The sequence below is a fragment of the Vanacampus margaritifer genome, chromosome 5 (genome assembly GCF_051991255.1).
Source record: "Vanacampus margaritifer isolate UIUO_Vmar chromosome 5, RoL_Vmar_1.0, whole genome shotgun sequence".
In the NCBI taxonomy this organism is placed as follows: Eukaryota; Metazoa; Chordata; class Actinopteri; order Syngnathiformes; family Syngnathidae; genus Vanacampus; species Vanacampus margaritifer.
This window is the reverse complement of record NC_135436.1, coordinates 19,938,373-19,955,863: the sequence shown is the minus strand read 5'-3', so window position 1 is coordinate 19,955,863 and position 17,491 is coordinate 19,938,373. Positions and strand designations below refer to the sequence as shown.

Here is a 17,491-nt window from a genome sequence, read left to right as displayed (position 1 = left end):
TGAAATAGTACCACAGGGCAAGATGTCACCTCTGTGCCAAGCCACATTAGCATCCAAAAGTGCTATCTTGATGTTTGTTAGTATAGTATACCAACTGTTAGCATGTTAGCATGTAAATGAAATGCATTTGTATTAGTAGCCAATGCCAGGGCAAGATGTAAAATCCTTATGGGCCTGCTTTTCTGATTTTTACACTTAGGTTTGCTATCTTGCAATATGATATGCTAGGCACGATGCTAACAGCTGGAATGCTATCTGAGTAGGTTTTATAGTCACCTTGAGGCTCTCAGTGCTGTTGTCCCGGCTGCCACTGGTGTTGTTGTTTGGGCTCTCAGATCTTTGCTGGTTGCTGAAGCACAACGCATCAAAACACAACACGCCACCCACGCAGTCGCCCATTAGGCACACCTGCATACAACACGCATACATATGCTTTTATGAACCATCACCACATTTTTATAGGAAGAATTTTAACAGACTCCAGGGTTGTAAATGTTGGTTTTCTAACTAATCAAAGTGGAAAAGTAAGTGCCATGCTATTTTTTCATCACTTCATACTATCGGTGACAATCCAAAATTGAAGCCTATGAAAAACAGATCATACAGCTCAAATTGAAAGATTTAAAATGCAAATGACAAACTGCATTGATCAAGTCAAACTTAATGTCACAGTTTCATTTCAACCTAAGTTATACATAAAGCATTGGAAACATTTGCATTTTGAAGTTCCCTTGGCAGTGTACTGTATTGTTGACTTTGACCAGTGACTTTGACCAGTGACTTTAAACATTACCGGTATATCAAGGCTTCCAATAGTTTAAAATGAGCTCCTCATTCAGTTAATTATTCGTGTATTCGCCTGGTGTCTGTTCCCATTGCTTGTACCCGGCGGGATTCATTACAATTACAACAATTAGCAAAGACAAATATAATAATCAATTCTCTTCATTACAACCCAATTATGGAAACACTCTGCAGTTGTGTGTAAAAACGAACACATCGCAAAATATATGTACCACCTCTGCGTCGCCACAAGAGTCAAACTAATCAAGAGTAATAGCTACTGGTGAGATTGTAATTACACCTTTACTGTAATCACCTTAGCCTCTTTTAACCTGCAGCTCTTGATTCTGTCTTTTGGTTGATTGGCTAATCGAGACTGTATCGACCCCCGCAAGAGGCTTTTGTGAACAATTGCTGCTAAGTAAACTTTGGATGACCCTTTAAAAACATTTTTTTTTTTAAATACACTCAGCAATCAACTTCAGCTTTGACAACCAGTGACGTCACACACGACACAAATTATGGTGGTCTTTGATATATTTGGCAGCAAAAAAAGGCACACAAACCAAAATCATACACCCAGAGCAAATCCACGCACCTGTCCAGAGAAGCCCTGCCCGTCGTCGGACTGCAGGAAGCTGCGGTAGACCTGGTTGGCGCGAGCGATGACGGTGGCGACGGCGTCCTGGTAGCGCGGCGAGACGATGGCGAGCAGCGGCAGGGCAGCCAGCGGCAGATGGTCTACGCTGCTCGACACGCAACTCTCATCGTAGCTGTATGGGTTAAGGCTGGAGAAGCAAGAGGGGACGCACAAATCACCATCAGAATCGTGACTCTTTGGAAAGCACAAATTTGGAATAAAAAAAAAAATGTTTTATTTAACTCATTCACTGCCAATGACGGCTATAGACGTCAAAAATTCATTTGAACAATTTATTTTGTCAACTAGTGAATGAAAACCTAGAATTTTTTTTGTACATTTAGAACAGATATAACATTTGTGATTAATCGTGCGTTAACTCATGTAATGCGATCAATTACGATTACAAATTTTAATTGCCTGATGCCCCTAATTTTTTATATGTTTTTCTTTTGTTTTTTTAAATCGCGTCAGGCGATTAAATTTTTGAATATTAATTAATCGCTTGACTTCAATAGCTAACTCACGATTAATCACAAATGTTATATCTGTTCAGAATGTACAATCAAATTTTTTTCTAGGTTTTCATACTCTTGTTAACAAAAGTGGGGAAAAAAAGTTAAACCAATAGAAATAGTTCAAATTCATTTTTGACGTTTATAGCCGTCGATGGCAGTGAATGAGTGAATTATTATTTTTTATGTTAAGAGAGCTGCCGTTCAATCAGAATGACGACATAAGTCTATTATTATTATTATTATTTCAGGGAAAAAGACACAAATCTATTAAATGAATTCAGTAAAAAAAATTAATGAATACATAAATAAATAAATCACCCCAATTTTAAATAAGCAGCATGGAAAAACGTCCTTTGGGCGTCCCAATACTTTTGTCTCAGTGGCGCAGATAAGAAGAAAAAGCTTTGTTGTGTCACAAAGAATAAAACCTCCTTGCACCAGTGAGCGCCTGCATGCGTGTGTCAGCCAAGTTGACTTTAATGGATGTGTGTGCGTCGGTGTGATAGCGCGGGGGAAAAGATGGCATCGCCCGACACGCTCGCCTTGCACCGACCGACTGTCAACGCCATCCATCAGCCATTGAGATTACAGGAAGTGGCAGCGAAGCTCGGTCAAGGCTGCAACGCGTCACTGGCCGAGGGGCGCCGGCTAGGTGAGAGCATGTTCAGGCATTGGTTCTAAAACAGCAGGTCCACAAAATACTTTGCCATAAATATTTGGATCCTTTACATGTGGTGACAGACGCATCAATAAAACAAACATAACTACATAAATTCAGTCAGTTAGCAACTCAATAAGGATCATCCACAAAGTCGGCTGTCTGCTAGCTAACCCTTTCCCCCCCTTCATTAAGAGAAAAAAGTAATCGATAATGAAATTAGTCAATACTTGGAGAAAGTGTCCCTTTAAACACAATTCTCAATATATTTCAATCAAACAATGATCTAATTAGTGTTTTTCAACCTATATTAAAAAAAAAAAATCTCACTGCACATCAGCAAACCAAAATGTCACTAAAAGTACAAAATAAATGCCTGTAAGATCTGTGCCTGTTAAGTTGAATACGAAGCTATTTTGTTGTATGAATGTCAAATAGTGAATTCACAAATTACTGAAATTGTATCTTCTGCCATCAAGTAGCATTTGCAGTAAATTTGAATTGTCTGCCACTCTAGCTAGCATAACAATTTTCAGCGCATTTAATTGAAATTTAATGATTTCACACAACACACCTTTCAAAGTCTACTCATAATGACATCATTAGATGTTCCGTATTCTTTTGGAGCTAATGCGTAAATCCATGTAGCTACACAACCAATGACAACACATTTTTCATAACCTGCACTGACACTTACGAAAACAATTAACGGCACGCCAACTAATAAATGTGGATGAAAAGAGCCGTTGTCAGTTGCTCTCCGTCTCCTGTCACTTTCGCTTGTTAATACTTGGTGAGCAAATGTATTCGAATTTTAAAACTATGGTTGGTGTCCCAGCGGAGCTGTAATCAAGAAGGACACGCAGCTGTGGAGCGGCGCACGATGCGTGGACTGTGATGTGTAGCTGTCTGCCATGCAGGACGCATCCGAAGTCTCTGGAGATGTCGTTTGACTGGCGCTCTCTGAGGCCTCCTTTGTGAGAGAGAGAGAGATTGTGCTCTCTTTTTTTTTTTTTTTTTTAAGCAGAGCCCAGGCATGCTTGTAAGATAATGGTGAACATGTATATACTTAAGAAAATGTAAAAAAGCACGACACTGCAATACTAAGGAGGAAGTGTTGTTAAACTACCTGTTTAAAGGGTTTGTGAATATAAGTGTGTGTGTGTGTGTGGGGGGGGGGTAATTTTAGGTAAGAATACAGTAGGTCATTTTGGGGTGGGGTTGGAAGATACGTCACAATATGATGGTACCTCAACTTACAAATGGCTTGACTTGCGAATTTTTCAAGATACAAGCCGTCTTTAGTGCTTTGAGTGTCCTGCAAAATTTGAGTCATGGGTGCTAAATGATGGCAGCTAATTTCACAGCAAGCTGCAGATAGCGAGCAATTGGATATCAACACCGACCTAAGTCATGTTTTCAGTTATTTCGCAAAGCATGAAACAAAAACTGACCAAAATATGATTATATTCTATATAATAATTTAATTTCGAGGGTAAATATGAAATATTTAAATGGGGACGTAGCCGATTTTAGGTGGCTAGCAATTTTTTTTTAACTTACTTTAAAGGGATATTTGACTCATTGAGCCATTTTCAACAGTAAGAATATAATATGGTGTCTTTAATTATTGTGATAACTACTATTTTTCATGGACAATTAATACTTGAAAACTAATTTTGCCACTTGCTGTTGACTGAAGATGACCTGTGCTGAGGAAATAGGTAACGACCAATCACGGCTCACCTGCTTTCTGGGTTTGGTCAGCTAACTGAGCCAAGAGTGGTCGTTACCTACTTCCTCAGCACAGGTGAGGTCATCTTCAGTCGACAGCAAGTGGAAAAAAATATTTTTAAGTTTATTAATTGTAAATGAAAACTAATGAAGTTATCAAATTAATTCTGGACAAAATATTAACGTTTTACCGCTGAAAGTGGCTCAATGAGTCAAGTATCCCTTTAAGAAGCTGACGATATACAGTGCTTGCTTTAAGCTCTTTACTACTACTCGCAGTCGAAGTTTAAACATAGAACAAATAGGATTACACATTGTACATTTAACTAAAGCACAAAACTTACAAAAGTGTGCTAGCTTGATGCTAACAACCTAAGCAAAATAGAAAATACCATAGATGGCTAACAAAGCTAGCATAATTTTCATGGTAGTTATAAGCCTGTAAGCAACGGCTATTTGAATATGTAGTCAGACAAAAACAAAAACAAAAAACAACTATTTTGTATTCTTTACCCTCAGAAAAAAAATCGACTATAAATACTACAGCTAGTCACGTCGTGAAATTTCTCTTTGTTTATGTTGTGTACTGCCCCCTGGTGGCCAAGGCATTCACACAAGAAGGAGCAGAGTGATAAACACTTGAGTGACTTCTTGATCTTAATCTTACTTTCTATTCAGTTCTCTTAATTCTCATTATAGAGAGGCTTTGGAGATGCTCTTGCGGGCCTGATGAGGGGTTCTGAGCAAGGGGCTCTTTAAACAGCAGAAGATAACCCTATACCAATCAACCTGGATACTCTAACTCCTGTTAAAAGATAAAACATCTTACACGGGGGGGGGGGGGGGGGGCTTTCGGAACAGCGCTGACTGTCAGCTTCTGGCTTAATTGCACTCTAGAAGCAGAAATACAAGCTAATGTGCTCCTCAGCGTCTCTTCATTAACAGCGTGAGACCGTAAATAGTCACAGTTGTTATTCGCTACCAGACAGAATAATGAGAGTTTGAGCTAGACCTCCACTTTCTCTTGTACCCTTTTAATCCGTCCGCCGGGCCTTCTCTCCATCCTCACGCCAGCTTTTTAATAGTCCGATTGTTTCTTTTTCATCAAGGTGGCACACAGGCGGCGGCCAGGCGCCATACGCTGCTGGGCGTGAAAGGAAATCAATGTGGAAACCTTTTGCCGTTAATTGGCCGTGCAGCATTTTCGACTGCTTTGCCAGATGATGTTCTCCAGCATCAGTGATGCTTGCCTGAGAATTTGAAATGATAACCTTGGCTTTTAAACCCTAATTTGAAACCTCATTCCTTCGTTAAATCCTCATTTGAAAACACAACTCTGTCTTGAAACTCGGGACTTGAACCCCTAACCTAATTTGGAACACTTATGATCACCTGAAAAACTAACATTCGCTTAACACCCTGATTTGAAGCCTCACCTTGAAAGCCCAACTTTGTGTTGAATCCCTAATTTAAAACCCAAACCTGGCATTAAACCTTACTTTGAAAGTCTACTCCTGGCCTGAACCCCTAACCCTAATTTGAAACCCAAACATAAGCCTACCTGAATTTGTAACACCTTGCCCTATAAAATGAAGGATTTAAAGGTTGAAGGTCTAAAACACAAATTTTCAATCCTAACCTTGTCTTGAAAGCCTAAATTGAAGAGTAATATTAAAAAGCTACCTCCTCTAGTGTGCATGTTTGTTTATAGATAGCCGAGTTTGTGTTGTTTTGACAGGTTCCCTTCTGCAGCTGCTGTAGTTAATAAGATAATAACAGCGGGCCTCTCAGGCATGTCTAACAACAGAACGAGCTAAGAAGATTCTCCACGGGGATGCCCGACAGTGCACAATTTCTAATCACGTCCAAAGCGATGTGTTAATGTGAAACTTTTTTGCTCGCGCCACTTCCGCGCCATTTCTTGTTCAGTCAAGCTGCTGGCTGCAGCGAGTGGATATTAGCCAGCGACGGCTTCCCACCTGTTCGTCCTATGTTTGTGTTTGTGTTTGTGTTTGTGTCGTGCCAGCCAAATGAGGCTCAACACGTCCACCAGAGCAACAATGTCCTATTAGATAATGCCATTTATAACACTCAAATGATGTTAACTGTAATCCTCGGACCAGCGGGGTTCTGCAAGACATAACTTGGGGTCCACAAAGTGTCACACTTTGAAACTTCAGCCTTCTTTAAGTTTCTTATTTGTTTTCATAGTTTTTTTTTAGCTTTGTTACTGATTCATTGTTATTAAATTATATTATTTTGAATTGTCTTACTTTTTGTGTTGGATTTTACCTGCACAGCACTAAAACAAACAAACAAACCTGAGTTAAACTGACTCAAATCTTCACAATACCTTGAAACCTACTTTGAAACCAAAACCCTTGTTTGAAACCCTAACCCAGGTTTACAACCCTACTTTGAAACCCTTACGCTGGTTTGAAACCCCAATTTAAACAATGGCTTAAAACCCTATTTTAACTTTCAACCTTTAAACACTTCGAAACTATCTGTTGCCTGAAACCCTAACCATGGCTTGAAACCCTATTTTGAAAACCTAACCCTTGTCTGATAAAACTGGTTTGAAACCCTAACCGAGGATTGAAACCCTACTTTGAAACCCAAATGTTGGTTTGAAACACAAATTTAAAATGCCAACAGTGGCTTGAAACCCTACTTTGAAACTCTCACCATGGCTTGAAACCCTATATTGAAAATCTAACCCTTGTCTTAAACCCTAACTCTGGCTTGACCGCATACTTATAAGACCAAACCCTGGGTTGAAACCCTAACCTAAGTTTGATACGTTACTTTGAAAGCTAAAAACTGTTTTGTAACCATAATTTTAAATCCCAACCTGGGGTTGAAAACCCGACTTTGAATCTCTAACCATAGCTTGAAACCCTAACCGTTGTTTGCAATCGCATTTCGAAAAGCTAACTATCTAATTTCAAACATAAACCCATCTTTGAAACCTCATCCTTGGTGGAAGATTTAAAACCTTAATCCAACCTTGAAAGTTTAATTTAAAACCTCACCCTGTCTTGAAAACCTCATTCGAAACCCTAACCCTTGTACAGTAAGAAACCCAACCCTTGCTTGTAACCTCATTGCTGCATTTGACTGCCAAAAACGTTAAATAACGTTTAGTAAAATCCTATGGATGAGTGCCAAAGACGTTAAAATACGTTGTTTTTTTTTCCAAAACAGAGGTGAAACTAACCATTTTCTATTGTTGATTACTGAAAAACGGAATAAGGTAGAAACAAACTTTTTTTTCTGATGAAAGATGAGAGTCCAATCTTTCATTTGGTAGTATGTGTGTTTCCATAGTCCAAACACATAATTTTCTGTGGACCTTGAAAGATCAGTCAAAAATGCTTAAATCGGCTGGCACCCACTGCATCCCTTTTCTGAAAACGTCTGGCAGTCAAAGCACCAGTCACACTTGGAGACCTACTACAGACTTAAACCCTTTGATCCCCCAACCTTGGATTGAAACACTTATTTGCCAACCTAAACCCATGCTTGAAACAAACATACACGAGTGATGATAATTTCCTGCATGCAAAGCAGTCACACGAAAATACTAAATTCCCTCTCGACTCTGACAGGAACACGTTTGAAATATTTCACAGGCGGACGACTGAACGCCGCGACGTGCACGTCAAGCCGACGCGGCGGTACGGCACCCAAAGGACTGTTCTGTTCCTTCCGCACCGCCAGAAAACACACTGAGCCTTAAAAGCAAACGACGCGGTCCAAATGTGAAACGACATCATTAGCTCCTTAAAAAACAAAACACACAAAGTCGTAAAAGGCTTTATTCGTCCTCATATATTCCACAAAGGAGCTTTGTGCTGCAAAAAAAAAAATGTTTTATTGGATGTGAGACTGTATAATTCATAACGAGGGGCGAGCTGATGACACCAGCCGTCCACAGCCATTAAAAAAAAGAACGCCACAAATGAAAGATGAATGCAAATTAAACATCAATTAGCACTGAATATACTGTGATATTTCTGCCAGGAAACATTATTTCACATCCTCCTCTTAAAAACGCCCAAAAAGCGAAATTAATCATTGAAAAGACGACACCCGTAAGAAATTTTAAATATCCTAGTGTATTAGAGCAGGACCAAATCATTGCAAACATAAGCAGAATGAAACACTTACTTGGACACCAGCGAGAAAGCTTCGGCGCACACCGCCGGGCACGGCACCAATTTGATCATCACGTGCTCGGCGGCGGCCTGGAAGTGCGCCCGCGTCACCTTTTCCAGCACGGACGCCAGGGTGGCCACGTCGCCCGCCTTAGCGCTGGGGTCGCCGCCCACCGTGTCCAAGATGTTGCCCCCGTGCACCACCAGCAGCAGCACGTGCGTCCGACATTTGGAGTGCTACAAAAGACGGGACCGATGTCTTGGTCAATCAGCACGTGGCTCGTTACCCACGATTTTTTATTTTATTTTATCCCACTTCCAAGTACCGGTAAAACAATTGTGTTAGTGATCACAAAGTGGTTCTGCTTAGAACTTGTCTACTGCATAATGTGGTGTGTTATCCAAGGTTATTCTTGTACGCTACGCTATGTTTGGTTCAATGTTTTTCGGATAAGAGTTCTAAGCATCATACCTCTCCGTCCTCCAGTCCTTCGATGCTGCTTTGCGGGGCACATCGTGCGTTGCCCAACTGATAGAGACCCTCTGTAAGAAGTTGATGAAAACAAAACAGAAAACAACAAAAACAAGGTAAGTCAAGGGTCAACCACACCCACACGGGTCATAAATAGAGAGCAATGTGGGAGTCAAGTCATGTAATTTGACTTGAGTCAGACTTAGGTCACCAATTTTAGGATTTGCTTGGCTTACCTGTCTTGATAAGTCAAGTCTGTAAAGAAAAAGTCATTTTTGTGTAGCATGCGCAAACCTGGCAACCCACCATTATGCTGTTACTCAAGAGTGTAGAGGCCACCTCTTGAAGCAAATATCAAGGAAAGAGGTCCAAAAATGTTACATTTGGACACTAGAATTGTGTTTTTGATAAAATTGTGAAAAAGAGAATGGTAACACGCAATGTGTACAACTCAAAGAAAATAGACACAAACAACTATGACGTCTAATTCATCATTCAACGATAAAACGCTACGCTAATGTAATGTCACAGTTTAGCTAACCGATAGCTAGTGAAATATTAGGAACGCTTCATGTCAGTCATGCTTAGATTTGAAAAGACAAGAAAATAATAGACGATAGTAATCGTGAAACCAAGAAAATAACATGATTGTGAAAGTGTTAGTACTGATTGCTAACGTGTCAATATATACACTACTCACAACAATTTTGAGACATTTTGTGAAATTTCACAATAGCAAAGTACTGTTAATCAATTGTATGATACCAGTTCTACATGAACTACAAAATGTACTGTTCCATTCATGGATTTAACACCTCCAGTAATTTCTGGACTACAAGGCGCACCTGACTATAAGCCGCGCTAGCTAAATTTGGGGAATACTCGAGTTTGTTACACACATAAGTTGCACCCAACTGTAAGCCGCAGATGCATTAATGTTACCGCATCAGTTTCCCGCTACTTTCTTTTCCATAATGAGGGCGCAAATTGTCTCACTCTCTTTCTGTCTCTACTACCGTATTTGGGCTCACTTGTTTTGTTTTGCTCTGCTTTGATAAGCCGCACCTTTGTATTAGCTGCTGGGTTCAATGCAAGTGAAAAAAGTAGCGGCTTGTAGTCCAGAAATTACTGTAATATGAATTTTGACATTCAGCTTCTTATTAGCAACAGGAAGTTGTGCAAAAAGTACAGAAACGCTGAACAAGTGCATTCAAAAAAAGATGAGAAGGTCAAATTAGGTTGAGATTTAAAGGCTACATGAATTTTAGGTTGACCCGGATCACTCGAAAACTGAGAATCCCTAACTTTTTGTGAATAGTGCATGCTGTTGTTCCTTAGCAGGATTATGACTTGACATTTGACTTGCTTATTCAAAGGACATGACTCAAATTGCTTGAAATCTAGTGTGCGTGTGTGGGAGGGGGGGCTGAACTTGATTTGCTTGATTTTTCCACAGTAACCTCAGATTTACTTGAAACTTCAAGGTTAAGACTTGACATTTAGTTAGGACTTGCACATGAGTTACTCCCACCTCTGCAAATAGATATCGATCTTTGAACATGGTCGATATTACACTAATGCCTCTTGATTTGTCTTCATTGTTTCTGCAGACTGGATGTTGCTACTCCTATTTAGTCAGTTGGTAAATGTTTTTTTTTTACCCACTTTAGAAAACCAGCCAAGTTCCGGAAGCATCTGTACACCGTGTATTCCGTTTCCTCTCTAATTGGATGCTTATTTGGCTTTATTCTATTGGTCAAAGCCTGGCACACAAAACGCCGCTCGCTGCACGGCGACACTATTTTTGGTCACAAAGCAACAGAAAAATCAATGAGCTTTTTCTTTCTTGCAAAAAAAGTAGAGGGAAGGAAGGAAGGAAGGCGGGAGCAGGAAAGCGGAAAGTCCCGGCATTCCCAGGAGGCAAAACATTGTCGGGTCCCACAAAAGGACTATTTCAAGATGAGATGTCTTTACATGCTTGGAGGAATAGTCCGAGTTTAATGGCTGCAACATAATGCAGCCATCTGTCTACATAAGCCTGATTAACGGATTCCATCATTTATTCCCAAGAGGTTATGGTGTGTGATATGGCAAGAGTTGGTATTGATATCGAAATCCAACACTAGTATTGATGATGCAGGTACTCACACTGATACTTTCACACCAATGGTGTGTCATCAAATGGATCCAATACAGAGCCAGTTTCACCAGTACTAATATCATTAGGGTTGGTGCATACATAATCAAATTGATCTGATGTTTCAGTATTTGATGTCAAGATGGAAACCAAGTAAATATAGGGCAAATTAAGTATTGTTGATATATACACTGATACATCCTAATCATAAAGGTGGATGCATCGTTAATTTCATCAGACACTGCAAGATTTTCATTTTTGCCATCTCATTTTTTTTTTTATCTCTTACGTATCTCATTGGACAACGTGAACAGTGAGATTACAACTGAACACCACTTGACATAAAAAAAATAAAAAATATTAAATCTGCTATCCATACCAATATATAAAAGAACTTACTAGTTTTGGAGAGACCCCAATATGTATTCATTTCTTGCATATTGCCCGGTGGTGAACACAGTCAAAATCTTTAGAGGCATCCACTAAAGCGATAAAGAAGGCTCTGTTGTAAAGATGATTGTAATCCATAATCTGTTTCACAGGAAACATACCCGGATAAGTCGCCTTGAAGCCAAATTGACAATCTCAAGTGTACAGATACTGTTCCATTCCTGATAAAAGAGAGCCACTGACCGGTTTACGCTAGTCACCGTCTCGCTCACAGCTCCTAACTTGTCCTTTAAAATTGGCACTAAAATTTGTGTTTGTGTCATAAGGTTAAAACTGGCGCATAATATTCTATACTACAGTATAGACTTAAGTCGTGTTAAAAAATATATATATAAAAAAACATCCAGTACAAAAATGTTTTCATACCATCTGTACGCTAGGAATGCTAATGCTAACAACAAAGCACACACCGTGATGGCAAAATATCCCAAATTCCTCTCCTTTTTTAGCTAGTCAATGACACAAACAGGATAGTTAAAGTTTGTAGAGTAGACTCTAAAGGACTTCCGGGATCCGAGATGAAAGAAAAGCTTTAGCGTGTGGAATATTGATCGCCTGTTTGGAGGTTTCTCGGTACAAATGGCATGACTAACACGTTCACGACGGCCTCGTAAAACGTGATGTTTCTAGCGTGCATCTTTCCCGTTCGCTCTGGTTTCCCCTCAGGTCTCTCGCGCCGTCGCGGTGTCACATTTATCTTGCATAGCCGAGCAGATGGTTGGGAAACGAACGCCGCAGGAGGACGGAGACGTGAGGAAAGCCAGCCAGCCAGCGAGGGATCGAGGGCTCTTCTTCATCTCAAACGTTGCCTGGTGCAACCTGCTCCGTAATTGCAACATGGAGTAATGCCTGCACTTACTTTTCAGTGCCACCACCAAAATTAAGACAAAATGTTTTAAAAGGCTTCCAGTATTTAACACTGTCTTAAAACCCTAATTTAAGACTCTAACCTTGTCATGAAATCCTCATTTGAAACCCAAATCCTGGCTTCAAACTCTAATCTAAAACCCTAACTTTAAATCACAACTTTTAACTTCAAACCCTAACAGGATACCCAACTTCAAAGGTGTAAAATAATCTTTGAAACCCTGATTTCCAAACCTAACTCTGGCTTGGCAGCCTAACTAGAAACCCAACCTGTAATTCAAAACCATAATTTCAATCCCTTAACCTGACAGGAGAATACAACTTTGAAACCCTGGGATTTGCTTGAAACCCTTGTTTGAAACCCTTTTATACTGTATAACCCCAACTTGAATCCCTACCCCAAGTTTTAAACCATAACTTTAAACCCTAAATGTGAAACCACAACACATTGAAACCTGAGTTTCAAACCCTAATTTAAAACCATAATTCAGATTTTTCATATCTTCACTTGAAACCCTAACTGGAAACAATTTTTAAAACCCCAATTTTGACTTAAAACCTTAATTTGAAACTCGCAGCCTGGCCATAAACACATATTCAAAACGCTGACTTGACCCTTACTCAGGCTTGAAATAGAAACCCTAATTTAATACACAAACTTTGTCTTATAACCCTCATTAGAAACCCTAACCCGCGTTTAAAATCTCTTTAATCTATGTAGAAACCCTCTTTTAAACTATCATTCTTAGAAAACCTTTTAGCTTGGCTAAAAACCTGAAATTTGATACCCTAACCCAGGTTTGAACTGCTGCTGAAGAATCTGTTCTCGACTTCCTTAGCCGGATAAATAAATGAAAAAATGGGCATCCAGCATAAAACCAAACAAATCATATGAGTGACTCAATATAGCGAAACAACAACAAACCCTAATTTAAAACCCTAATCATAAACTCTATCCTGTCATGAAACCCTAAATCGAAAACCCTTACTTTAAACTACAGAAGTTCAATACCACAATATTTTTTTCAGACTGATACCAGCCAAGACATACTCAATGTCGGATTTTTTTTGCCGTTAGTATCGGTGGCTAATATTGGCAGCCTTCATAAGTACCCGATACTGATACCTGGCATCAGTTCTCCTTACTTAAAACCCACGACAACTACTTTAAACGACATCAGATGATCCTGTTTTTACTGTGAGGTCTTCCATCTCTAGCTGCTCTGCTTTGAGTAAAAGCGTTTAGATTAGCGGAGTGACAAATGTGTGCAGACAGACGTCAGCGAGGGACACAATGGCAATAGAGGCGAGACGCAAAAAGGGCAGAGTGGGGGGGGGGGGGAATACATGGGAGCACACAGGCTGAGGACAATTGGAAAAAATGGAGATGAAGGAATAATTGGCGAGGTTAGGAAGCCTTAACGGCTTCAGAGGAAACGACAAATTGACGAAGATTTAATGGGTGGCGCTGTCTGAGACAAACCCGCTGCACTTTTCTGCCGTTAATTGCGGCTAGATTTCCCTTAAAGCCACGACGCCGACCCGCACTGCTCCCCGATGTGACCTGCACTAATGTCAGTGCTTATTGCACACGCACAAAAAATGATGATGGACTCAAATATGGACAGCTGGTAGCTATTAATGTGATCACTCCTCTTGCCAGTTATTCGCGATAAGCGACACCTTGTAAAATAGAAGGAAACGCAACAACTGAATAATCCACGGAGACTAAAGAATGTCAACATCCTGTTACGGTAAAGCAACTGTTCCTTGCAATTTGTAATTCATGATATATATATATATATATATATTTTTTTTTTTTTAATGGGCGTCATACAATTATTCTAGTGCGATTGGTGCACCTTGCACAACAAAACAACAACTCAAAATCATCCACAGAGTTAAAAAAAATAATAATAATCCACTGCACATGCGGTCACGCTCGGGGACATGTGCACATCAAATGCTCAAAAGAGTCCAGTACTTGTGTGACAGTGGAGCACTTCACATGTCCTTGATGCTTAGTGAGTGGCCTCCTACTGGTATGTGCGTGCGTATGAGTGTGCGCGTGCGTGAAAGGCGCTTTGTGGAGCACCGCCACAGGAGATATTTATTTGATCTCCACGGGAGCTCGCTGACGTTTCACACCGAAGTTCAGTCGTTGAAAGCTACCGCTTATCGTTTTCTTTTTTTTTTCGTTAGGCTTCACAGCTAACCTGTAACAGCTTCAAGTTTATTTATTTATTTATTATTTTTGGGGCATTATTTTCCCAATGCAAGTAATGGAAAGGCTCTAGGGTCAAGCTGTTACCATCAAAATGAATTGAATTTATGTTACTTATGACTGCACGCACAATTTTAAGATGATTAATTGTGATTAAATCATTACAAAACATGTCATTAATGGCACATTAACTAAATGTGTCTCGAAATCCTAACCGTAGTTTGAACCCTACTTTGTACCTCTAATTTGAATCCGTTACCCAGGCTTGAAACCTTCATTAGAATCTTTAGCTCTGTCTTGAAACCGTCTTTTAAAACCTTATCCCCGGCTTCAATCCTGAATGTAAGACTTAAACATTGGCCTCAAACCATCATTTTAAACCTTAACCCTACCTTGAAACTTGAAAACTACGATTTGAAACTCTAACCCTTGTCTGAAGTCGTAATCCTATTAGAAATTTTACACTTTGCCCTTTACACGAAGGGTGTCAAACATACGGCCAATCTGGCCCATGAGGACAGAATACAAACTGCATTTTGTCACTAAAATGAACTGTTGTCATTGTTAAAAAATATATATGATAGTTGTATGGCTAGCAGTTAGAAAATATTTAAAAGAAGCCTCTTCTTCTCCCATTCCAGCCCAATTTGGGGAAATAAGTATTTTACGCTGGGTAGAGCTGATGGAGGCTTTAAAATCTGGACTGATAAGGGGGTGGGGTAAATAAGGTCTATTTTTGATAACCAAAATGGAAATCTTCTTTCTTTTCAAGATCTGCTATCTAAATTTGATATTCCCCAGAAACTTTTTTTTTTTTTTTTTTGCAACTCAGAAGTTTCATAATAGCAGAACAAGGAGAAAACATGCACATCCTACTTTTATCATTACTGAAGGAAGGTCTAATTAAGGAGCCTTTTGGAAAAGGCATTATTTCAAAATGTGATAACATGCTTGCCAAATCCTCAACAGAAAGTTCGCAATGTAAGCTTAATGCATGGAGGAATGATTTGGGGGAGGAACTTACAGTGGAACAATGGCAGTCAATTTGTGTAAAAAAACAAAAACAGACAGCCAACACACGGCTCAAACTATTGCAATATAATTGGATAATGAGAATGTATAGAACCCCTGAAAAACGTAATGGGTTTTTCCCCAATTACACCTGATACGTGTACAGACGCTCCCCTACTTACGAACATTCGAGTTGCGAACAACGGTACATACGAACATTTCTGCGCGTACAGTATGTCGAAAAATGTTTGGAAAGAAATGCTGTAAGTTAGATTTTGTATTGCGCGTAGTGCTTCTTTCCGCCGCTAATACTGACGATTGGCGCTGTGAGAGCTCATTGGAGGCTGAGCAACGTGGCGAGGAGGAGGAGGAAGAAAACGCCGGTCCCCATGAAGGAGGAAATAACTTTTGAAGCCGATTCCAGCGACGACGAAGAATCTCTCATGATATAAAATCCTCCTCTTCCTCCTCCTCCATCATCTCCTTAAGCATCAAGTACATCTTCCAAAAGTAAGTTAAACTTCATTTTATTTATCTTATTACGTACATGTACATACTGTGTGTGTGTGTCTTTCGCTCTCTCTCTCTAACATACGTAGTACATTACAGTACTGTACGTATTCTCTCCATTTTATTAATTTTTTTTCAGTACAAACCAATGCAGGTTACTTGTACAAGCCTTAAACATACTTATATAAACCTTCAATATACTTATGTAGGCTTTAAACATAAATTATAATACAAAATATAGCACTGAAGCAACTTACGAACAAATTCACCTTACGAACGATCGTCCGGAACGTAACTCGTTCGTAAGGTGGGGAGCGTCTGTATTAGATGTGGTGAGGAAAAGGGAACATTATTCCACTGTATATGAAGCGGTCCAAGATTACAGGAATTCTGGAGGGAAGTCAGAACAATGATTCAGTATATGATTAAGTATTGTAAAGTGGTTTAAGGAATTGTCTCTGCACTTGCCTTTGGAGAAAATTGCCTACACTTTGAGAGGTCAACAGGATATCTTTCAAGGAGCGTTTTCTGGACTATGTAGGACATAATGACATTTCGCACCTAAATCTGGGACAGAATGACACCTTCGGTGGGATGAAGATATTGGACTGAAAGGGCATGTGGGAGCTCTTTCAAGACACGTTAAATAGTTTTTTTTGTTGTTGTTGAATTTTTGTAATTGAAAAAATTCAATATATATATTGTTGGAAAAAAATAACTTCTGTGGCCAATTCTGTCCGCTGCAGGATACACTGACGACCACTTAAATGATATTCTGAAATTTGGCTGTTACTCGAGATTTGATGCCAAAATTTGTGTGCATTTTTGTTAAAAAAATTCTGATTATTCTGCAATAAGATAATAAATGGGAATATTTTCAGAATGTCCTCGTACCTGAATGTAAAAAAAACAAAAGCAAACGAAAGAGGCCCCTGAATTCAAATGAGTTTGACACCCGTTATATACCATCACTAGCTTAACCCTTCTGTTGGTGCATCATCTAATACATGCACGTACGCACACACGAATCCACAGACGAGTTATTCCCTTCGATGCTCGCTGAGCTGAAGGTGCTCAGAGCCTCACAATGTATTTACATCCACCACGCTGTGTTACTGGAAGCAAAACTTGACAATCATTAATGGAAGGAGACAAAAGGCTTAAGTATGAACATGATTATGATTATTATTAATAGCAATGCATCCCTCGCAGCAATGGATCAAATCATTCGTCGGCTGCGGAGCGAGTTCAAATATTCTATTAAAAATCCAAAACGCTCTGCATAAAAAAAATCTACATAAAACCTTGAGCTGATTTATGAGCACCG

The 17,491-nt window shown here is 39.6% G+C and overlaps 1 protein-coding gene across 3 annotated transcripts in view; it reads right to left on the bottom strand.

Moving 5' to 3' along the window:
- The window catches only part of pitpnm3 (PITPNM family member 3), a 75,222-nt gene that overhangs the window by 29,134 nt on the left and 28,597 nt on the right, over window positions 1-17,491 (bottom strand). For all 3 annotated transcript variants that reach the window (XM_077566805.1, XM_077566806.1, XM_077566807.1), the window contains 4 exons: window positions 8,966-9,036; window positions 8,507-8,730; window positions 1,382-1,571; window positions 277-408 (listed from right to left, as the gene is read on the bottom strand). In XM_077566805.1, coding sequence (XP_077422931.1) covers window positions 277-408; window positions 1,382-1,571; window positions 8,507-8,730; window positions 8,966-9,036 — 617 coding nt within the window. The remainder of the gene's footprint in view (window positions 1-276; window positions 409-1,381; window positions 1,572-8,506; window positions 8,731-8,965; window positions 9,037-17,491) is intronic.